The sequence below is a fragment of the Drosophila kikkawai genome, chromosome 3R, assembly GCF_030179895.1.
Source record: "Drosophila kikkawai strain 14028-0561.14 chromosome 3R, DkikHiC1v2, whole genome shotgun sequence".
Taxonomy (NCBI): Eukaryota; Metazoa; Arthropoda; class Insecta; order Diptera; family Drosophilidae; genus Drosophila; species Drosophila kikkawai.
In genome coordinates, this window is record NC_091731.1 from 14,204,991 (window position 1) to 14,228,510 (window position 23,520).

General features: G+C 41.2%; 5 protein-coding genes across 8 annotated transcripts in view; 3 read left to right on the forward strand and 2 right to left on the reverse strand.

The window, feature by feature from the left end:
- Positions 1-2,315, reverse strand: part of cdi (center divider) — a 49,461-nt gene extending 47,146 nt beyond the window's left edge. For both annotated transcript variants that reach the window (XM_017164536.3, XM_041774512.2), the window contains exon 1: positions 1,768-2,315. The gene's annotated coding sequence lies outside the window, so the exon portion shown is untranslated. The remainder of the gene's footprint in view (positions 1-1,767) is intronic.
- Positions 2,316-3,362: 1,047 nt separating this feature from the next.
- mRpL55 (mitochondrial ribosomal protein L55) lies at positions 3,363-3,900 on the reverse strand. The gene is made up of 2 exons (XM_017164307.3): positions 3,633-3,900; positions 3,363-3,578 (listed from the first exon to the last, which is right to left on the reverse strand). The coding sequence occupies exons 1-2, from the start codon at positions 3,807-3,809 to the stop codon at positions 3,429-3,431; spliced, it is 327 nt and encodes a 108-aa protein (XP_017019796.1). The 5' UTR covers positions 3,810-3,900; the 3' UTR covers positions 3,363-3,428.
- A 223-nt stretch (positions 3,901-4,123) lies between these two features.
- On the forward strand, positions 4,124-5,249 carry ATPsynD (ATP synthase, subunit D). 3 transcript variants are annotated; one of them, XM_017164725.2, is made up of 2 exons: positions 4,124-4,190; positions 4,567-5,249. In XM_017164725.2, the coding sequence occupies exon 2, from the start codon at positions 4,582-4,584 to the stop codon at positions 5,116-5,118; it is 537 nt and encodes a 178-aa protein (XP_017020214.1). In that variant the 5' UTR covers positions 4,124-4,190; positions 4,567-4,581; the 3' UTR covers positions 5,119-5,249. The 3 variants fall into 3 exon arrangements, with proteins under 3 accessions (XP_017020214.1, XP_017020206.1, XP_017020224.1); XM_017164717.2 differs by having other exon boundaries at positions 4,160-4,231; XM_017164735.3 differs by lacking the exon at positions 4,124-4,190 and adding an exon at positions 4,249-4,265.
- Positions 5,250-5,282: 33 nt separating this feature from the next.
- Positions 5,283-6,612, forward strand: VhaAC39-2 (Vacuolar H[+] ATPase AC39 subunit 2). Its single transcript, XM_017164705.3, has 2 exons — positions 5,283-6,086; positions 6,144-6,612. The coding sequence occupies exons 1-2, from the start codon at positions 5,401-5,403 to the stop codon at positions 6,511-6,513; spliced, it is 1,056 nt and encodes a 351-aa protein (XP_017020194.1). The 5' UTR covers positions 5,283-5,400; the 3' UTR covers positions 6,514-6,612.
- Positions 6,613-7,456: 844 nt separating this feature from the next.
- LOC108073135 (streptococcal hemagglutinin) overlaps positions 7,457-23,520 on the forward strand; it is a 38,228-nt gene continuing 22,164 nt past the window's right edge. The window contains exon 1 of the mRNA XM_017164640.3: positions 7,457-8,096. The gene's annotated coding sequence lies outside the window, so the exon portion shown is untranslated. The remainder of the gene's footprint in view (positions 8,097-23,520) is intronic.

Here is a 23,520-nt window from a genome sequence, read left to right on the forward strand (position 1 = left end):
CTTTTGAGGTAAAAATCTTCTAATCAGACCACAAAAGTTTGACTGTACCTCTAAGTTTCCAACGATTACTGCGCCATTTAGGCATTTAGAGACTAATTGGCAGCCGTTTTGGTTCGGGAGGCGGGATACTCACGTGCCGCCCATCGATCGACGAACTATGCCTGAGAAAATAATCACCAAAAATAAAACTAGCGCCCAGCGTAGATGAACTTTAAACGCGAATGAATCAAAATAGAGCGACACCAACAAAAAAGTGGGTTTATTTTCAGCCTCAAGTGCAAGTCCTACAAGAAGATCGGGCAAAAACAAAACACTTGATGAATGCAGCCGAAGGAGGTGCAAAAACCAAACAACAACAGCCACCGAAGGGTGGACGGGAATGAGAACAAATGGCACCGGTCGATGGTGTGTTTTATTTTCCTTTCTTTTATATTTTATTTATTTTATTTTCTCCCCCCGATGCGGGCACAGAGCAAATTAGCTTGGACAGCATTAACAGCCGGCTGCCAAGGGCGGAAGTACGGGGGAGTTTATTGTTAATTTCAAATAAACACCACAGCGACCAAAACCGACAATCGAAAACAAAAAAAACACCACAAAATGCAGCAGTAGCAAACTACAACCACCAAACCGGCAAAATCCCAATCGGGCAGCTGCACTTTAGTGGAAAAAGATGTCCAAGTGGAAGAGATGCCTTCGAATTGGGAGCCGCGGTAGCTCCCGATCCCGATTCATAATAACGACCGGAACATCTGTCGCGGCATTTGCATTTTACGTGGAAAACTGTCTTTCCGCTGCATTGGAAAAAACGGAATAACGTACAAGGGAAAAGGGAAAAAGGAAAACTAAAGAGGCAGCCAGCAAGATTGGAAAACACAAACATCGGAAGCATCTTCGTCATAAGTTGCAAATGTGTTGGTGTTATTTTTACATTTCCGCTGCTTACGAAAATATTTACGCTCCCCTTTGCAGCACCAGACAGACCTTCCCCATTTCCAATTTCAAATTCCAGTCGCACGCACACACACGCACGTGCTAGAGATGAGCCAAATTGAGATTGAGTGCATCGGAGCGATGATAACAGGTTCGTCTCAAAGAACTGTTTACATTTCTATTATACTTATTTCTTAATTAAAATTCTGACCTTGTCAGAAACATTAAAAAGTTAGGGAAATATAAATAAAATTGTTTTGTTACTGCTGGCAACAAAACAAAGACAAAGGACTTTATTGAACCATTTCTCAGATTCATAATGATAAGCAAAACTACTGCCCCTGATAAAATGATTAAATGCAATAAAGCTTAAATTTTAAAACTCTCTGACCTTCAAAACTCAAACATCACACGCTTTCCAATAAAGCTGTTATTATTGCCCATAAATTGAAGGCATTCCATGTATCTGGTGATCAGATATTTTACTTAAAAATAGTATTTAAAAGTAAATGCATGGATATTATTACGACTACCAATTTTACTGTTATATGTTGTGACAGTTTCACCTGTAGAAACTAATACATATTTGTGGCCGTTCTATTATTTTAAGTTTTCCGGATTTTTTCAGCTCGATTACAATAGCGGGTGGAAACTTACGGCAGGCAGTGTGTGAGAACTAAGGTCAGGCCCCCATCTCTAGGCTGCTTCCGCACACAGACACAAACGCAAGCACGAACACCAGCTTGGGAAACGCACCGAACACTCTTGAGCTACCAGCTAATCCACTAATTCTGCATTTTAGCCGATTCTTAGTTAGACTATTTATTTATTTACCAGTTTTGTTTTGGCGACTGCTCCCCTTTCGCTGCCTCGTTCTGTTCTTATTGCCGTGCGGCCATAATCCAATTATGTGTGTGTGTATGTGTCTGCTCTCTATTGCAATTGCAGTTATTCGCCGTGGTATGCACAGCCCACACACCAGCACTTTTGCACTCACACGCGCACGCACTCGCAGCAGAAAATCCTGAGCGTCAACAAAATAAATATAGCTTTTGGTTTTAAAATAGGTTTTCACTCGATTTTGTGTTTGGTGTCTCGTCTTGTTTATGTGCATTCGGATGTCGGATGTGTGTACTTGTTTTTTTTTTTTTTTGCTTTTTGTTAGACGCGACGCTGCTGCCCATTCAACATTTCTCCGCCGACGCAGGGCGACACTTTTCAGCCGTTGCAGCTGCACTTGAATGGTAGCCTTGGCCAATTATCTAGTTTGGAATGCAGCCGAAGACATCTTGGCTTTACTTATGTCTGCACTCGCGAAAAAGCGTCCACAAATTAACAATTGTTTGTCCGAGCGACGCGCACCCAACTCCCGAATTCTGCTTTCTCGATTAGAGTGACCGTGTGTCACTTCCTCTTTTTCCCGTCAAATTTTGCTTTTTTAGTGTGACCGACCAAGTAAAATGTGAATTCGGCAGGTTAACAGAATTTTCTGTTAAAACGGGAGCTAACAGAATTTTGTCTATGGAATTTAATATGAGCGAACGTGTGACCGTGTTGCGACCAGTGATGTCACTTCCTCCTTTTCCCGTCAAATTTAGCTTTTTTTAGTGTGTTTGCGGGAAAAATATTGATCAAGCGGACAACGGGAATTCCAGCTGTTTTAGAAAATAATAATTTTAATACATTTTATACATTTTATTTTCTTAAAATTATTTGTTGGAATTCCATTTTTTCCAGCTTTATTTTTTGGTAATACAGCTTGTTTTGCTCAGAAAATAATGAAAAAGTGGAAAAATCTCTAAAAATTGGCTACTCCTAAAAAATCCCAAAAAGCTGAAATTTCTTTCTCATCTCTAAGGCTTGTGAGTTTTCATCGGATAATTGGCGCGTAAATCAAAAATCTTTTTTTATTTTGGATAGCGGACGTTTTTTTTTATCAAATTATTTAATTTAAAAAAATCAACTTTAATTTTCTGTCAGCGCACCAGTGCTACCCATGTTGTCGTTCATGAGCGAGCAGTGCTGCCCAATGCAGCAAAAGTGCTAGTGTAGTTTCGAACCAGAGTGGAGAGCGTGGTGAAGTTAGTTTTAAGGGGGGATGTGGGCGCATCAAAAACTTTAAACGTCTTTATTTATTTTTTTTGTCTTGATTTCTTTTTGGTTTTTTAGGTTCAAATAGAAGATAAAGGTGTAATGAATACAAAAAAATTTAGTTTACGGATTTCGGACAGGAATTACGAGCTCAATCGTGTCCATAGCACGGCAACTCAAAGCTCGAGGCACTACGGCATATATTCCATAGGTCCGCCATTTTGTAAAATATTGTTTATAACGAAATTTTGTTATTATCTCCGATTCCACTTTTAACTATCCCCAAAGTTTCACGAAGATTGCTTGACTATTTCCTACATTAAAAAATTCACGAAAAATGCCAGACTTACATAACAATGTTTATGTTTTTATTTAACAATAAATTGCACTGAAATGGACGCCAGCTACTTGTTTTTCTTTATGTACTTCATGTACTTCTTGGCGTTGAAGTTGTCCTCCACCTCCTCCATGATCTTGACCTTCTTGCGCGGCTTGCGAGCCTCCATCCGGGACTTCCTCTCCGCTTCGGACAGGGTGCTCAGATCCAAGGGAAGCTGTAATTTCAAGAGTATTAATCACAGTCCAGCATTGCCGGTTATTCCTTTTACCTTGATTATTTTCCTCGGTTCGTGGTAGCGTATGTTTATCGTGGATCCATCGGGCTGGACGACTACAGTGGGGTACATTCGGCAGTAAACGGAACGGTGGAGCCTGGTGACCGCCGCTGTTGCTGAGGAAAGGCAGCGCAATTGCTGCACGGCTAGCGGCAATTGTTTCAGCAACATTTTAATTAATTATTTTCGTAAATAAACGTTTTTAAGTAAATTTTAAGGGCACGCGAGCAATGTTTTTGGAAAGCAGCTGATAGTGTGACCAAAGCAATCGAAGCTTTAACCGATTATCGATTACATTGTCCCGCAATTAGCTTTCTTAAGAGTTTCCCCGGTAATTCTAAGACTTCTTGGTGCTCCCCAACAATATTGATATTTTTTATTCATGGTATCGGCCTCAAAGCACCGAAAATAAAGGAAAAGCCCGAATATCCTTGCTCTATTTTGACACGAACCATGTCCAAACACACTCCCCTCTGTGTGACCCTGCCGAGATGGGGAAAATCATAGGTTAAGCTGAAATAGGACTCTGGTCACACTAGTTGTACTCAAAGTGTAAGTTCTGGGCTGAAATTTATTTTCTCGTAAAAATATAAGTACGTTGCTTGAAAGGCCTTTAAAATATAAAAAGTAAATGTTTGGGGTCGCCGGAGGATACTAGGTTCACTGCTGGAGTGGAACGACAGCCAGGAGAACCGTGTTGTTGTTATGCAGATATCTGCACCTGCGGCAGGCCAAAAAAAATTACATAATTTTTGCAGGCATAATTTTCCCTACGACTGCGCCTGGTTACTTTGAGAACCACTCACGATTTAATGCAAACCAAGCATTAAATTAAGCAGCGATTGAGACCACTCCAGTTCCCGAAGGGTTCCCTTTATTTTCTCATAACAAACCTAACCTCATACCCGTTTTTGTTGTTGTTTCACAGCTCTTGTGCTGCAGAATGGCCGCCCGCCGCATCGCCCAATCCTCGATCAACTGGTCCGCTCTTGCCGAGCGCGTGCCCGCCAACCAGAAGAGCAGCTTCGGCGCCTTCAAGACCAAGTCGGACATCTATGTGCGCGCCGTGCTGGCCAACCCTGAGAGCCCGCCCCAGATCGACTGGGCCAACTACAAGAAGCTGGTCCCCGTCGCCGGACTGGTCGACAGTTTCCAGAAGCAGTACGAGGCCCTGAAGGTGCCCTATCCCCAGGACAAGGTGTCCTCGCAGGTGGATGCCCAGATCAAGGAGTCGCAGAGCGAGATTGACTCGTATAAGAAGGCCTCCGAGCAACGCATCCAGAGCTACCAGAAGGAGATTGCTCACCTGAAGTCGCTGCTGCCCTACGACCAGATGACCATGGAGGACTACCGCGATGCCTTCCCCGACAGCGCCCTGGACCCCATCAACAGGCCCTCGTTCTGGCCCCACACCCCCGAGGAGCAGGTTGGCTACAAGTCCAAGGAGCAGCTGGAGGCCGAGGCTCAGGGACACCACTAAGCGTTGGACAGCTTTGAGAGCGATGGACCGAACTGCTGAGAGGTGGTTCCTGGTCGCTGGTCGTTTGTCGATTCGAAATGTAAACCACGAAGTAAATAATTACCCAAATTAAATTCATTTCAAATGATGAAGGTTTTGTCTGTCTTATGGACCATTAGCTCGACATTTAGTTAACCCAAGACACCCAACACAAATCCATCAATCTGAGTCGAATCAGTAGTATCAGCATCCCAAAGTGGAGTAAACATTTCTAGACTTAAGCTTCCTCTGTATCCGCCAAATATGTCGATGATGTTCAATATTGAGTGGGGCTACCTTGAGGGCCTCACGCGGGGCTTTAAGAACGGTATGCTTAAGAACTCTGACTACCTCAACCTGACGCAGTGCGAGAGCCTCGAGGACGTGATGATCAGCATCAATGGCACCGACTACGGCAACATTTTCGCCGGCGGGCACGGCGAGCCGAGTGTGGGTCTGATCAACTCGAGGTTGCAGGACCGCCTGATGCAGCAGTATGACTACATACTCTGCCACTCGTCAGAGCCGCTGACCACATTTCTGGAGTATATCCGCTATCCGTACATGATCGACAACATCGCAATGCTGATCGCAGGCTTGAACAACCGGCGGCCCATGAAGCGTCTGCTGAAGATGTGCCACCCGCTGGGCCTCTTTGACCAGCTGGCGGCCATCGAGCTGGTTACGGACTTGTCGGAGCTCTTCGACGTTGTGCTCATCGATACGCCTATCGCCAAGTTTATTCCGCCGGATATGCCCCGGGAGAAGCTGCATGAAATTGACGTGGAGATCGTGCGGGCCAGCCTGTACCGGGCCTATCTAGAGGGTTTCCACTCTTACTGCCGCGGGCTGGGCGGCAGCACAGGCGAAGTGATGACCAATTTGCTGGCTTTCGAGGCCGACCGCCGGGCCATCACCATAGCCGTAAATGCGATAGGCAGCGACATCAGGTAAGGGTTGTGCTCTTGGTACTCTTTGGGGACATCTAACTCAACCCGAGTTCCCAGACCGGCCCACCGTATGAAGATGTTTCCCACCTGTGGCTCCCTGCCAGTGGTGGCCCTGGATCACTTGGCCTTTGCTGCCGATGCCGATAAGATACGGGACGTGTGCAATATGTACGAGGGATATGGCAAGTTGTTTGATATCTTTGACCGGGACACCGACGGCATGATAACGCTGGAGGACCGCTTCCTCATTCTGGAGGCCAAGAAGAACGCCAGCTCGTTTCTGCAGCAGTATCACTTTGGCATCTTCTACTCGTTCATCAAGCTGAAGCAGCTGGAGTGCCGCAACATCGTCTGGATCAGCGAGTGCATCTCGCAGCGCCAGACGAACAAGGTCAACTACTATATTCCCATTCCCTTGGACCATTAGTCAAGCTGTGGCATGAATTTTGAATTTTAACTGCAAATTTACGCGAGATTTTAGGTTTAATCATTTAAATTGAAATTCATGAATATTCTGTACCCTTAATTTGTACATTTGGTTATTGTTTTGATTGATAAGAAGGGTTTAAAATAGTTAAAAATCTATTTCTTAATGGTTTAAGCCTGGGATAATATAAAATTAATATTTAAAAAAAATTTTTGAAAACCAAGAATTGTTATGGCGATCATAAAGGTTTGGCACTTTCCTAAATGAAAATTGTTATAAATTTCCGGTTGAAAAAGGATTTTATATCCAATTCTAATCATTAGATAATATTGAATAAAAATAAATACATAGAAAACGTTTTCAAATACTTAATAATCTTTCTTTTTAATATATTTTTTTATTTAAATCATATATTTCTTATTCTTTTTTGTATAAATTTAAATTAAAAAATGATAGATCAAAACTTTTTAGGTGAAAATCTTTCCGATTTAATCATTAGTTGAATCGCTAAAAGGATACATAGAATACATTTGCTTATACGGAATTAACTTTTTTTTAATCACATATTTTTATTCTTTGGCTTGTTCTTTTTTTTAAATTAAATTAAAAAATAAAAAAAAGCAATATATTTAAGGTGGAAATCTCGACTAAGATCTTTTCATCTTGCAACACTGTCCCGTTGAGTTTATTCAAAAATGCGCGTACGGGCACTCTATTCTTCGGAGAGAGTTCTTCAGCTCTCTCTTCTGTGCTGCAAAAATCCGTTAAAAAGCTTCAAGCCCGTCTTATAAATCTCGTTCCGATCTTGGCGGTCTCGCTCTCTTTGTCTCTCTCGGCATCTCACCTGATCGTGCACCTTCAGGCGGCGCAGGCAGAAACTTGTCCTAACGTGGTGTTCGCCGGGGATGATCGTTCGGTTGCTCGGTCTGAGCGATCAGTTGCTTTTGAATCGAGTTGGAGTGCAAACGTCTCAAGCGGAATCTCAAGTTGTAGCGCTAAACGCAGCGAACGGAGTGCGATCTGTATCTGTATCTCTGTGGCTCCATCGCTGGAGAATATACAAAGTTGAACCAAGTTTGCCACCACGTTTGCCTCTGGCCGAAACACATCCCGAATCGAATCCAAATATCTGTAATTTGCATAAGGCGTAAACCAAGACGCGCTCTGTCTCCTCTGTCAGTTGTAACCCACTTTCTAAACGACCCAACAACGGCCAAACAAAAATAACAAGCAAACAAACAAAATATAGGAGAATAATACTGCGACCGATATTCAGCAACAACGAAACCAATTAACAAGCAAATAATGCCGAGGAAATAACACAACGTGCAAGTGATTCATGGGAATTCAAGTTTTTTTCTACCAAGTGAAGTAGTGCCCTGTCCCCTCAAGAAAAAAATCAAATCGTAAACGAAATCGAAACATAGCTGAAAACGCCTCAAACAAAAAGTTGACTGAAAACGCATTCGCGATAACGATACCTTGGAACGCCCCCGACCAACTGTGGAAACCGCAGCAGCAGCAGCAGCAGCTTCATCATCTCCATCTTCTCAGCCAGCAAATACGGATTGCAAACAACCCGGGTAAGTTACACCATCGCAGCTCTATACATCATCTTGGAGCCGAGGTTCATGAGTAGAGAGGAGCCTTTTGCATTCCCAGTTTTCCCTTTAGCTTTGGCCTTACCTCAATCTGCAAACGAGTTAGCAGGCGGTTGTGGCTATTGCCACGATCGACCAAAGCCAGTTAGAAGCGGTGGCTAAGTTTTGCGACTAGAGAATACCGGGTACTCGAATTTCTTCATCTTTGGTTACAGAATTTTATGATTTGTTAAGCTTAAATCTAAGGAAATTTCGTTAGTGTGATCTTTGTTAATAACACAAAAATTAGAATATATTTTATTATTTCCAATGTCTAAAAATGAATAATTGAAAGAAATAATTTGACTTCGAATGATTTTCAATTTTAAAGTTATCAAAAAAACGAATCAAAACGAATATAAATCATGTTGTTAAAGCTATAGTTGACTTATCTTAATAATCCTAAATCTTAAAATTCCATATATAATTTTCCGTACAAACAGTTCGTATTTAAAACTTAAATCTTAATGAAAATCATACTTTAACCTACGTAGGAGTTCCAAAAGACTGCCAAATACGGTACCCCCTGAAATGTGCGTGTACCACGGGCATATCCTAACCTTATCTTTAATCGCTTCTTGGGTCCCTCCCGTTTTTGGGCTCCATGGATTCCATATTTCATAATCCGCTTTCAGCTGCTGCTGTCTGCGAGCAGCATAACTTTTAGCACCTTTGGGGCACCTTCTCAGTTTCGCAGTTTCGCAGCTCAGCACTGCAGCAGGTACACACTCTCAGACACACGCAGGGGGGCTATAATTTCTTTGGATAATTATTACTCGTCTGGCATATTTTTGCTGCTTTGTTGCTGGTTTTCGCTAAGCTCTGCTATGACCGCCGCTGACTCTGTGAAATTTTTGCGTTAAAGCAACGATTTTTGCCTTGCTTTCGTTGTTTTTTAATTTTTGTTTTTGTGCGGTCGTTTGCATAAACACCTAGCGGATAATTTGGAACGTATTTTTATTTTTACTTAAATACTCAATCTTTTCTGCAACTTTCCAGCGGAAATGTTCACAAAAACTCAACCTTAAGTATTTTATATATGTTATTCGATATCCGGCCTTTGTGTGTGGGTTTTATTTTTTATTTCGGCAAAAGCAATATTTGTACCTGTAAGCGTCTTGGATTTCAGTTATAAATAAAAAAATAAATAAATACGAGTTGCCTGGGAAGTCTTAGGAATGTGTTGATCGGTAATTCGATCTGCGTTAGGTAATTAAGCTTTGACCGATCTGCCAGGTGACAACGTCTCCGTTGCATATGACTCAAATCCGCCATCGATCGGATATTGTAAATTCCCAAATGACTCAAAGTTCTGGCAAGTAACTGCAAACTGATTTTCTATTCTGTTTCCTGCTTTTAATTTAACTCAAATGTATTTTTGGAAAACATTGGATTGTTCCTTCTAGATTTGACGGAAGAATTGAGACCATTTGTTCCAAATTATTCTAAGAGATGGTCTTTTAATTCATTAAATTAACACCTAAGTTGTTGCCTTTTTAAAACCAGTTTGTGAGTAATTAATAGCTAAGTTAAGGCTGGTTTCTGCAGATATTTATAAAAACCTTTTTTGTGTATATTTTTAATTAAAAGTTGAAGTTTTATGATTTTCTTAAATTAATTTGATTGAACTTAGATCTTTAGATCTTTGTTTTTCCTTATGAATATCCGTAATTAAGCACTGATTTCAAGTGTAAGCATTTCCCTTAAAGTTGCTTCTTAATTACCCTGGCTTTCAGCTTCTCCGGGATGTTGTTGACCAACGCCGCCCGTCCAAGACGTAACTTATAACCAATTGCCATGAATGAAATTCGCATTTCATTACGGGCCTGTCAACGCTTGAATGCGATGCGACGCAGCCGGTGGCCGGTTTTGAAAATGTGTGTGTTATGTTGTGCCTTGTGTTTGTGTGTGTAGTGTGGTTTTCCACCATCGGCGACAATAGCTACGCACGTTCGAGAAAACAAAAAAGAAATTGTCAATAAAGTGCAAAAGGAGACAGACGGACGGAGACTGCAGCAACAGAAAAAAAGGCTAAACTAAAATTGCCACAGAGAAACGTGTTCCAACGCCACGGGGTTTGGTTGCTTACACGGGGATAAATTATCATACATTTTTCAAGATTTATTAGATACTTGTTTTGATTTTGGCAAAAAAATAATAAATGATAATACACGGGACTAGGAATTTATAAAGATTTATTAGATAACAATTTTGATTTTTAAAAATAAATAAGAAAAAAAGAAAAGAAAGAAGAAATGGATTAATTAAGGGATATACATACCTAGTTTCTTTCTCTAAAAGTCCTCACTTAGATAACTTTATCCAAGCCAAGTGTTAGTCATTGTCAACATATTGATAAATATATTAATATTATTTAAAAACGCTCTTAGGTTACACTTTTAATTAAAAGATACTTGTTTTCCCAGTCTTAATATTTATTTTTAAATATTTAAATAAATTATCCAATAATTTTTCACCGTGTAACGGTTTGCTTTGGCGCTTTGGCAGCCCATCCCATAGCCACGCCTCTCTCTCTGGCTGGAATCGAGTGCAGTCGTGCCCCAAAGTGGCCGCGGTGGACAGCGACAGGGGGCGGCTGTAAATTTCGTATTAACTATCCGCTAGATAGCCGTCGTACTTTCACAAAAACTCGTTCGAACCGAATGGCACAAATATGAGCATTTCATTTGCTGCGCTTTTTATTCGCTTTATGCAATTTTTTTTCGAGATTTTTCTGCATGGCGCATAGTTGCTTTATTAGCAACGTGCCAAACGCAAACAAACCAAGACAAGAAGCAAAACCAAACAAAAGGCAAATCAACTGAGCAAATAAGAAGTTTGTAAATGGAAAACTGCATTTTGGCACGAACTTTTCGAGGGGGAGGAGGGTGGTGGGTGCCCCGCAGGTGTTTTTTTTTCGGAGGGGTGTCTGTGTGGGGTTACGCAGTTAAATTTAAAAAGAAACAAGCCCCACTCCACTAAACAATTATGCAGCCAGCGAGACCCGGGAAACTTTCCACTTTTCCCCCTACTATACTCGGCATTTTCAAGGCACGCACTAGGTTTTTTTGTTTATGTATTTTTTTCTATTACAATCCGCCGCTGCTCATTGTTTACCAAATAGGTGCCTTAAATTGCCAGCTTTCATTGCTGTTTGCATAATAATCGAAACACTGCAGATTAAACTGTCTGTGGTCATGGATTTCCCTGCCCTTTGTTTTCCATATTTTTCACCAACATCATTTCGTCTCGTCTCGTCTCGGTGTTCCTCTCATGCCGAGTGAGGCGATAACCGAAACGTGATTGATTGGAAGCGACGAGCTGCCAGCCATGAGATATGACAGCTCCGTCTGGGACTCAGTTCTGAGGAGGTCTGGGTTTGGGTTTGGGTTCAGGTCGGAGTCCAGCGGTGTTTCTCGGGGACTGGTCCTTATCAGTTGACCCTGTTCGGGCTGATTTATCGCAGCTTTCGGGTGGGTTTTCATTAATAAATAACAATTGCAGATAAATTTGTATCTGAGACTCTAAGATACAAACTTTAGGTTTGGTTTGATAATGATAATGATAAGATATAATAAGGTTTTAGACAATTTATTTAATTTTTAACCTAAAAAGAAGGTTGTAAAATATAAACAAGCTAAAAGGCAAACATATTTATGTACAAAATAAAGCATTCAACTTATGATTGCTTTTATAAATCAGTTAATCACATCTTTAAATACAAAAGAAAATATCCAAAAAGAACTTAAAGCCCCAAAGAATTACTTATTCTCCTTTACAAAAAATAAACCAAATAAACAATTATTCTTTTGTTAATTTAAAGAGCTTACTTTTATTATTTGCCACCAGCATTTTCGCAAAGATGACACTGTCTTTTCGTATTTATTTATGGCTGCTTCCGAGTGCTAAAAGTTCAATTTCCTCTGACACCTTTGCTTCTATTTTTCATTTTCGTTTTCTTGTGCTCTTTGGCAAGGTAAATAAATAACTCGAAATGCCCACCAATGATCATTTCTTTGGTTTTTGCCAGTAAATCATCGGCTTGTTGTTAATTTTTTGCCTCTATCTCTATATGTCTTCTGCTTTTTTTGTGCGTCAAGAGTTGGCACGACAGGCGGCGGCGGGAGAAAGTTTTTCTTTTTCTTTGCCAAACTCGAAAAAAAAACCGAAAAAATTAACGCCAAAATGTATAAAATGCAAACAAAAGCGAAAAAACGCAAGCAAACTGTAAAGTGTGCAATGCAAACATGTGATGATATATACTTATATAAGATATTGTCTGTGGGCTTAAAAACGCATAACAATTAATTGTTAAAAGAAAGAAAAACAAACAGCAGACGGCGAATGAATCAAAAGTAGATGACACTCTTGGATATCTGCAGTAAACACAAAGTTTGAATGGGGGGAATGGCAAATTGCAGGCGGCTCTTCAGGTGTTTTGGCCACCTGTTTTGGCAACGGATGGCCATCAAAGTAAATGACTTAATTTATGCCACAAATGTGTCGTCGAGCGGCACTTTCTACTGGCAACGACGACGCCCCACCTAAACGCGATTCTTGCGTAAGTCAGTTTTGTTTTTAAAAAGTTTTTAAAACGCTTTAAACAACGCATGCAAAACGCGTGCAGCGAAAGCAGAGCAGACCCCGGCGAGTTACATCAGATTCGGAGTCGTCTGTGACCCATAGAGGAGGAGGTCAAAGCCATTGCCTCTGCCTCTCTGCCCCATAATTAACTGATAAAGGCCAATAATTGGAGTTGTGGCTCTCTAGGTTGGACTTTGCTCCCCCGGCAAATCAATACCACTACGAAATTGTAAATAATTGAGGCAGCAACCCCAGAGACAAGGCTGACCCTCATTATTGCTTTATCAGCCGAGAGGGAACAAAATAAAAATAAAGAGGGAGCTGCAGCACTTCTTATTTATGGGGGGAAAAATGTGAAAGCATTCTCAAGTGCGCCTTGATTTTGGTTGGAAACACACACACATAAGACACATTTCAAGTTCCCAATTTTTCATTTCTATTTTTGTTGGCGAAGGGAGAAAAAGTTTGAATTAGTTTTACAATTTATCTGCGTCCCAGAAAAGCAGACGGAAGGGATTTCAATTAGGAAAGATATTCAAGCAGCTAATAAATAAATATTTCTCGCATACATATCTATATCTCAGAGCTGCCGATCTACAAGGGAAGGCCATTAACCATTAAAGCCAGCTGGTGGAATGCCTAATGCTAATTCAATTATATTCAGTAAAAGTAATTCCCTGCTTCGGCGTGCCGAAAAGCCGTGGCGGTAAGGAAAGGCAAGAAGGTGGAAAATGAAAAATGAAAGCGTTCTTAATTGCGAACGAGGCGACACGACACGGCAGCGTAAAGTTGGATTTTTTATAGAGATATTTTCTCCTACACTCACTTGCCGTATTTATGTGGACATGAAATGGAAATACGTATCAGCGAAGGATTCGCAATCAAATTGGAAAATTTATATGCGCATGCGCAGCGGATGGCACGCTATCCAAGGTATTTGTAACTGCACAGGGAGAAAATTTGAAAGTTTATGTATATTTTTAATATAATAAAAAATGGGGAATAATAATATTTAATCAATATTAAAATATAAAAATATACCCTTTGTATATTTTCATTTTCTTACTGAAACTCAACTTCTTTTTTCCATTTCAAAATCCCCAAAAGCTACTTGAAAATTCGTTATTATCGTGACCAGTTTACCCTTTTGTTTCCAGTGTTCATCTGCATTCGTCAGATGATTAATGTATCTGCAACTGCAATCGCTCCTCACTCTCAACTCTTCACTTCCCTGCCTCTCTCTCAACTCCAGACATTTTCTAATAATTGAAAAGCAAAGTGTGCGGCGGGCAAATTGAATTATAATTTCAATTATGAACCGTTGAAAGCGGAAGAAAAGCCAGGCAACAACAAAGCGCCCATTGAGCGGCTAGGAGCAACTGTAAATGAGGTTGGCTGCGTGGTCGCAGATACAGATACAAAGATACGGATACAACATCCACAGAGTGCTAAGCATGTCAATCAAGAAGAACAGTAAGGCGCTTCTAGCTGACCCGCGGGCCCAGCGCGATCCCAATCTCCATCTTGGCCAGCCTTAATGGCCGCCTAATGGCCAAGTGGTGTTAGTGAGTGGCGAGTGCGAGCCCCAAAAGCTCATCCGCCATGTGGGTCAGGTCACCAGCGATTGTCGTAAATAATAAATAATAAAAAATGAGCTGTCAATCGTGCGACATAGTTGAGGAGATATATGTGGTAATGCTTTATGAATGCATCTTTGTCCGGAGGATGGGACAGTTGCATAATGTGCGTCTCGGCTTGGGAAACCTCAGATGCTGCTACTGCTGGTGCACTGAATAAGGTAACCCCTTGACAGATGAGCTATCTATCAGAAATCACTTTCAATTGTGGCTGAAACGGTCTTGCCAAATCGCATTTACTCCGGCATTTATGGCCTTGAATTGTGGTCAACTTGGGTCGAGGTCTGGGTGATTTCATCGAGCTGCAAAGAAAAAATATAAAATTAAACAAAAAACGAAACGAAAACCCAGCAACTTGTCAACAGCTCGGCGGCTCATTATGATTTTCGCCACAATGTGCGATGACTAAACGCAATCAGGTTTTGTGGTCAGGTTTGGTTTTCGTTAGAATTTCCGATTGCCCCGTCGATTTCTTAGCCAAGTTGTGTTAATTGGCCGAAAACAGCTGCCAATTTGCGGAGATATCAGTTCGTTTATATTAGCCAACTCGAACCATAAAGGTTCTTGCCTCACAGAAAATTGAATTAATGCGGGTAAGTGTTGCACTTGCCGTGTTGCCACAATGCAATATTTATTCGCATAATTACCAGCCATTGAGCCATGCTCTGCCGGCCAGATTTCCTTGTTTATATGGCCCGATCGGAGTCGGCGAAGTCCACCTCGGAGTCGTACCAGTTCCGGCTTCAATAGCTAGCTGCCGCCTGGTGAATGTGCTGGGCTGGAGTTGGACTGAACTGGCCTGCATGGTAATGGCTAATAATTGCTGGCCACGATTTCGCGGAGAGAGTGATGTGATGGACGGCAATGGACGTCAATAAAAGCGCGCTTAATCAATGAGAAAAACAGCTTCGATTGGCTTGGCAATCGTTGCGCCGCTCCAGATCCAATCGAGGATCAAAGATTTATGGTCCGGCGTGTGAGTAAATCCTCCAGAGTCACGTCTCCGGTCGCTTAAGTTATAGATGCTCCGCTCGGCTCTACTTTGGCATTTCCAAAACGCTCCAAATCGAACATCAAATTCGTGATTTAGTGAATGCCTTCCAAATCCCTCTGGCGGCACGTGCAGCACTCGAGCATGAATCGCAAGGCGTCCGATGGCGTTGGCGAATTTCCCTGGCATAATTCCGGACTGCGGCTTGCACTCGACTTTCCACCAAGGTAGAGGAAAAACCAGAACCAGAAGCAGAGCCAGAGGCAAAGCCCCAATCCCAGTCCCAGCTGCAGTTGTAATGGTGGTGTTCTTGGCCTGGAATTCGGTCTTGGACTTTGGGCTAGCAAACTTTTTTGGCTTTGTTGCCGCTTCTAGCTTATTTCAAATGAGGCTTGGCACAGGAAGAAAATCATGTAATTATATATTAAGAAATATATATTATAATTTATAAGCAACTAACTTCAAGCCATGATATAGTAACGTTAAAATCAATTTATCATTGAAATCCACAAGGATAAAAATGTTAAATCAGCACCAAAGGTTTAGTAAATGATTTGTTTTATTGATACTGTAAAATAAACTATATAAAAGTATAATTATTATTTGTAAGCTTAGGCCTTAACATTCGTTCTTAAACTTGTATAAGCGCCTTAAAGAGGGCTTAAGTTATTGATTGATAGTTTGAAAATTTTGGTTTTAGAAGATTCCAGAGCGTCTGGTAACTTTTTAAAGCTTCTTTTATTTTATAATCCCTAATCTTTTAGTTATTAGCCTTTTCTCTCGGTGCTTTGTGGGTGTTTGCTCTCATTGTGGCAAGTGAAAACATTTTGAAAGTCGTTTTAAGTGGCACATGGAAATGTTTTCCATGTTCTCGACTGCAATCCTCCGCCTGTGGGTGTGAGTGCCGGCTAACATGGAGTAATTTTCCATTTCAAAAATGTGCAAAATGCGTTGATTTATGGCAGGCAGTCTGGGGTGGTAAATAATTACCAAGTTTCGTTTGGGGTCAGGGTCATATATAACTTTTTGATTACAATTCAAGCAGTGGCAGCATGTTGGAAAATTAGTTTAAACTCTGGAAACTTTATTCTCCGCATAATATAAGCCGCCTATTATTCAAGCAAACTCTGCCAACGCTCCTCTGTATCTGAAACATGGCCAAATGCAACGCCCAAGCATAATATTGAGTCAGCTCCGGCCTGTTGCTCACTTTTGTTTACCCAACAATTAGGCACAATTACCAAGTTGAGCAATTAAATATTGAAAACTTGTTTGCTCTTGCCGCATGTAGGAAACTTTACAATATCCGCCGACTTCCTCAATTCCGAGAGCGTCGAAACTAACGAATCTTTGATGAAACTCAATAGACTTTGGCTTCCGTTTTTTTTTTGCCACGCTGAGCTTGTCGAATGAACTTAGAGCCAGCTGAAACAAATATTTTGTAATTAATCAAACGCATTAAATTTAAACCAATTTCGTTTTTCGTCTATTACCTTTTGGTGTGGCTAATTCGCAGCATTTAAGCAATCAAAACTGATTTGTTGCAATTAGAGCAGTTTGTAATTGAGAGCGACAACTGGAAATTATGCAAGTGTTATATGGCTGGAAAAAACGCCCAACTTTGGCTTGAAATTTAATTAACGCACCGAAAGTATCTTAAAGATACAGCTGCATTCATGAATCTCGATTTGGGCTTAGTGTGCGAGAGCAGCTCTCCCTCCTGCGTTTTTTATTTATTTTCATTTATTTTTTTAATTTACTTTGTGGCTGCTGCTCACATAACGCCCGACATAAGCCGATTTGGGTGTATTTTTCTTCGAACTTCCTGCTCATTATTATGACATCAGCCATGGACCCATAGACCCACATCCCCGTGGAGACTAACTGATGCAAAACTGAGCACTGAGCACCCAATGAGTGACAGAAGCGTAGATTGCAAATGATTCTGTCTTGGATTCCCACTCCTTCTCCTCCGGCAGATGAACGACCTCGATGACGAGGGCTTCTCTGCCGGATTGGGTTGCAGTTGGAAGGGAAGCCAGCACGGGATGGGGATCATCTCGGTAGCCGGCGGCACTTGAGTGTTTTCAATTGCCACTGGAGGGAATGCGACCCAGGCTGGCCATTAGCATCATCTTCATCGGGTTTTTTTCTATCTTGCCCTGCCTCGTTTACTGCACTTAATGCATTTGGCCCTTTGCCGCAGTTGGAGTCGGAGTTGGAGTCATCCATTCAGGCCATCGACTGCAATTATGCACTTGGAGCTACTCGAGGTTGTCCCTGGGATACATCGAGAAAAACTGTCACCGGTACTTGCCATTAATTTGTTTATTGTATCTTTTACAAGAGAGATTAATATACATTGTATGTGTTTGAAGATATTAAAAAATCTCCAGAGGATCTTCATTACATTAAATTAAACAAGGAGTTTCAGGGTTGCTACTAATTTTATTTAATATTTTATTTAAAAATATAAAAAATTAATTTAAAGTCCGACTAGTATCCAGTTTTCTTGCTCAGTGGAGGAATGCTCTCGATTGATTGGCCTGCCTTGCATGCGTGCAGTTCGAGGCGTTTTTCACATTTCCCCTGGCAAAAAGGCCAAACAATCAAAATATTTTCACATTTTCAAGCACAAGGCAACGGAGACGCACATGTTAGCGGGAAAAGCCAACCAAACAGAGGGGAAAAACAATAAACAATGGCTGGGCATTATCAAGGGGAAGGCTTTTGGCAGCCCAACTAGAGGTCATTTATGGAATTTCGCAATATTCCCAATGATATTCATGAATATGCACATGTACAATACATCGTTCATCTACGATGATCATCATCATCATCGTCATCGGCATCAGCCAATGACCGAGAGAGTTCAGGCCAAGCTATAGTTTTTGTCTTTGACTGCGGGACTCCACTTCATTATCGCCGAACAACGGCTTTTGTGCGCTTTTTTTATGCTTTTTTATGCTCGGCAGCGGAGCGTTTTATGTCTCGCTCTTGACCGGTTTGTACAGCTATCGAACAGCCGCTGAAAATACGGCCAAGAGGAGAGGCAACAAGTTGCCGGCTCCCAAGAAGCCAAACTGTGGAAAAAGAGAAATACTCATATTAAACAGAGAAAAAACGGAACATTTTGCAATGCGACGAGGTCAAGGGGTGAGTCCGGCGATAAAGGTGCAATCAAATAAGCCCCGGCTACTGGAAAACTGAGACCGTAACTGAGATTTGAGATTTGGGAGCTGCTGGTATCATGCCAGCGGCCCATTAACCTCAGCCCGAGGCACGCGGTGTTTGTGGCAAAAAAAAAAATGGTCAATGCTTCATATTGCCGCTGGCCAGCATTTAACATTCATAGTTATTTGAATGCGGCTCCGACTGGGGCTTATTTACTTTGGACAATTACCACGAAGGCTAAGGCCATCCGCGGAGAAAGAGATGGCACGCGTGGGCGCTGTTAACTCAATGTTAAAGCGCATGTTGGGGCCAATGTTAAGTGGCGTTGAGTAAACAAACACTGCAAAAAATAAAGCAACACTGGCAATGAAAGCCGGTTGATAGTGCTTATGCCCTAGGCCAAAAATAGCCAAAAGACATCGATACAAGTGAGTGTCATCTACGGTAATAAGCTATAGAAGGGGCTGAAGAGCTGTTTAAGCAGGGCTATGATGGGGAACCCCACTTCCTATGACTTAAAGCTAAGGCTTTTTGATAATCAATCATAATTTGTTTGTATATTAATTGATATCTATCGAAAACATTCTAAATTTCATTTAAGTTGTGCTTAATGAATTTACAAACCTGTTGCAGTTTTAACTTGCAAAATATCCTCATGTTTTCTAATTTCCCTCATAAGCATAAAGAACAGAGGAAAAATCAAAAGAAAATCCCTGAACGAAACCAGAAAATGTTATCCAAACTATTTTCAAGACTGATCAAAGGGAAATTTATTAAAAATCCTCAAATTAAGAAGGGAAATTTGTGTTAGTTAAAGTTAAATCTTAACCAACTCACATTCGAAAGCATAAAAATAAGCTGAAACTGTATGTTAAACTTAAATTCACTTACAAAAAATCTTGAAGATTTAACTTAAAGTTATGGAAATTATAGACAGAATTCACATAATTCCAAAGACATAGTTTGTGTGACAAAATCCGCCATCTGTTTTATATTTTACGACTATGATCTCATTTATCAGAGCACTCGAGTGGTGCATAAAAAGAAAAACAGACACAAATCTCTGGCCAATTTGTTTTCCGCGGCAGAACAGAATTGATTAAAGACGCTGAATCCAGATTGACTTGTTTGTCGGGCTAAACGCCAACTGGCTGCTAATCGAAATGTTATCACTTATGCACGGCGAGAAGGAAATCTGCAGGATGCAGTCAATTACGATGGCGATTACGTGAATTGCATAATGCCCCGGACAAGGTGACATTTTCTCTTTACAGAAAAGATGCATGATGCATACGGGGCGGCGGCTCTGGCTCTTGGTTCGTTTTTATTAGGCAATTGTCTCCCATTTTATGGCGGCTGCACTTTATGGAGAATATACATATATTGTATGTATATATAATATATGCGACTGGGCACGGGTATATCTGGAATAGGAAGAGGGATACGATCTTCAGTGCAAGCGGAACTGATCACTTAAGGCTACTCTAGAGGGAGGTGAGAGAGAGCCTAATAATAGCCACAAGGGGTACGCACACCAAGTCTAATTATATATGTAAAATGCAGCGGCGAATGCAGCCCAGCTCAAGCCCCTTCGCTATTGCTACCGATGTTTAGGAAGCGCATAAGTGAGGAGCGATCATCATCAGCATGCCATTGTGTGTTCTCTCCCCCACAAATGCTGGAAATGCGATGGAAATGCTATGAAAATGCATGTATATGCGTTTTCCTGCAGGCCGTTTTCTCACCCAGCGAAAGCGCTTTGATTGGACTTGGTATGCACTGGAAATGTGTTTTATTTAAATTATTAATGTAGGAGGTACGGCATAAAAGTAAAATTAACTTTAAAAATATTGAAGAAATAATAATAAGAAGAAAGAAAAACTAAATTTGAGAACTCTATTATTAAAATTAGTATTCAGGAGTATTAAAGTTATCAATAAAGTGACAAAAAACCTTTTATTCAGTTGTTTAATCCATCTAAATCCCTTTTAATTATCTCTCTATCATTTGATTTAAAAAATAACCTCTATTTAAACATTTTATTTCCTAAAAGATATCTAAAATTGAATTCTTCTTTAACAATATTCCTCTCAGTGCTGTAAAACCCACCCATTTTGGGGGACTAAGCACACACACGTGCTGCATGATCATGTGATTTATGGCTGCACTCCCCAAAAACAGATGATTGCAACTAAGGATTGTCATAAAGATATGACGGAGAAGAAAGCTAACCTTTAGCCGTAGTCGGGGCTAATTTAAATGTTCAAGAAATGCGTTTTTACAGCTTGGTATCTTTACCTGAACTTACATACCGTATGTATATATACTTAGCCCCTTTTTTTTGGCATGCTTGGCTGGCCAACGAAACTGAAATATTTCGGTACTTTTGCTTTTCGACTTTAATTGAGTTGGCGGAGATTGTGTGGCCAAAATGAGAGGTTTCCACTGGCGGCCACGCACGCTGCGCGTCATCACTGTATATACATATGCGAGAGAGTTGGCATGTATCTGTTAATTAGGTTCTGCCCTCGGCGTGTAGGTCTATTTTATTTATAAGCTCATAATTATGTTCTGGCCCCGACTGGATCTTGGACTCTAAAAGGTCATTCAACCTTCGATCAATCATTGAGCTCACTTGGCTCACTTCTTTTGTTTACAACCGCGTACGATATTCCCAACCATATTCCCAACTCTCCTTTCTACACATTCCTGTATCCAGAGTTATATATCTTTTAATAGCCATTATGCGCATTACGCTTCTCGCGGCTAATTAACAGCGCACAAAAATGCGAAAGACTCCTCAATGCCTCTTTGTCCAATTTGGCCAAGCTTAGAAATGCAAATTACCAAAAAAAAGAGAAGCAAAATAAAAATCGCAGCAAATCTAAAAAAGTAAAGACGGACAAAGCGTGATGGACAGTGAAGGGAAGTTCTTTGTTCGGACTCGGGCTTGGATTCTGAATACGAATAAAGCACGGCGGCAGCATCTGCAAAATGTCTAATTAAATGTGCCGAATTTAATGATGCTGGCCTCCTGGCTTAGACTCTGACTCCGGCTCCGGCTCTGCAGTGCAACTTGGCTCTCAGATCGAGTTTCGGTCAAGGTGAAAGTTGCGCCACCTGCCACGAAGCCAGCCTTGACAGATTACCCCCAGCCTCTGCTCTTGGCAGGCCGCGAATTTTTCGTTATTTCTTTTGACAAATTAATTGTGCGGCTAAGCGGCAATTAAGTTGCTCTGGTTATCGGCCCCAAAATATTATGTATATATCTTTGTAAATATATACAAGATGTAACCAATTTGCATGCCACTCGAGTGGAAAGCCTACCGTTGCTGCAGAAGTTGCAATGTCAATGCTTGAGTAAATTGTCTTCAACTCAACTTCATTTCGGGACTTGGAAGCGGGCCGAGAGATGCCACCAAAAGTTTTCTGCTCCATTGAAGCATTCGATTGAGCGAAGTAGAAAGTTGCAGTGGCAGCCAAAGTTGCTATTGCAGTTGCAGTTGCAGCGGCGATGATGGGGAGACACCAACTCATCTGCATTTGAATCGCATGGGGAACTAGGAGACCCTGGTCACCTAACAGTTAGAAGAGAACGGCAACGGGTTTGGTAGCTAGCCACACACAAAAAAGGTGTCATAAGCGGCAGCTAATGGGGATGGATGGATACCTCCAAGCCAAGTTATAAGCCGGTAAGATGAGGTTCCACTAGTCTTAATCAATGGCACAGCTAGGAGTTCCCCTTTTTGTCTAAGCCTCTGGCTCTCTGCCTTGCAGAGGAAGTTTTAGAACCGGTTAACTGCTTTCTGATGACACTTACAGTTATAGCCAAATAAAAGCCAGCGAGAAGACGTTGGCATCTGTGACTTATGTAAAAGTTTTTGGGGGTTAGAGGAATTCCAAGGGGCCTAAACAAGACAAATACTGGGGAAAACAGTTTAAGAAGAAGAGAATTTATTTCAAAAAACTTTAGTAAATATAAAATAAAATTTGCAATTAAATAACAAGACACGAATATAGACTTAAATAAAATAATTAAGCAGAACAAAAATGTAAAGAAAATTTGTTGGAAAAGGCTTCAGAAATAGGTTGAATTTAAGCTAATTTAAATCATAAGTTCAAGAAAATATCACATTTAACCAAGAGTTCGCTAATCCCTATATTTTCCCTTAACGTTTACCTTAAATTTATGCAAAAGATGAAGCCAAAAAACTCACTGGTATTCACAGAAATGCCAAAATGCCTTTTAAGAAGAAGTTCATCAATAAAGAAGTCAAGAAACAGACTTTATTATTATTATTGAATTGCTTAAATTCGTTGATGACTTGCCATTATTCTCTGGGGTTCATTTGGGTTCAGAAGTTCATAACAAGCCGAGCAAAATTTCATTATTACATTTCTTCTCTTTGCTTTTCGTTTCTATTTTATTTTATTTTTCTGCCAGTCTCTTTCCGGTTCAGTTTCAATCTTATCTAGTCGTAACTGCAACAGTTGACCTTTAATGGCATCTGCGCCACCATCTCCCCGCTGGCCATTACCAGCCAGAGCTGCGAACGAGGCGTTAACCTGGCGTGGGCTCAAAGCCGGAGCCAGAGCCAGAGCCAGAGCCATCTCCACCGTCATCTCCATCTCCATCAGCGTCATCATCTCCGGAGATGTCGCCGCTGGTTGCCGTCCGTCTGTCCCCAACGATGAATGACAATTTGCAAATGGCTCTGGGTGCATAATTTATGCAGATGCAACTGCAACTGCGGCAAAACAGCAACTGGAGCTGCTTTTAACGCGTTGAACTTGTTATGAAGGCAGTGGAAAAGAGGGGAGAGATTCCACAGGGGGACCCGGGTCTGCTTCGCCCATGCATATTCAAACGCCATAATCCCAACGGTATTTTAATGCTAAATGCTTACTCACTTCAAGCTGCAGAGCTGGGAGCTTGGCTAGAAAAACCCGTTTTTCCAGTAATGACCTTCGGTGTTGTTTT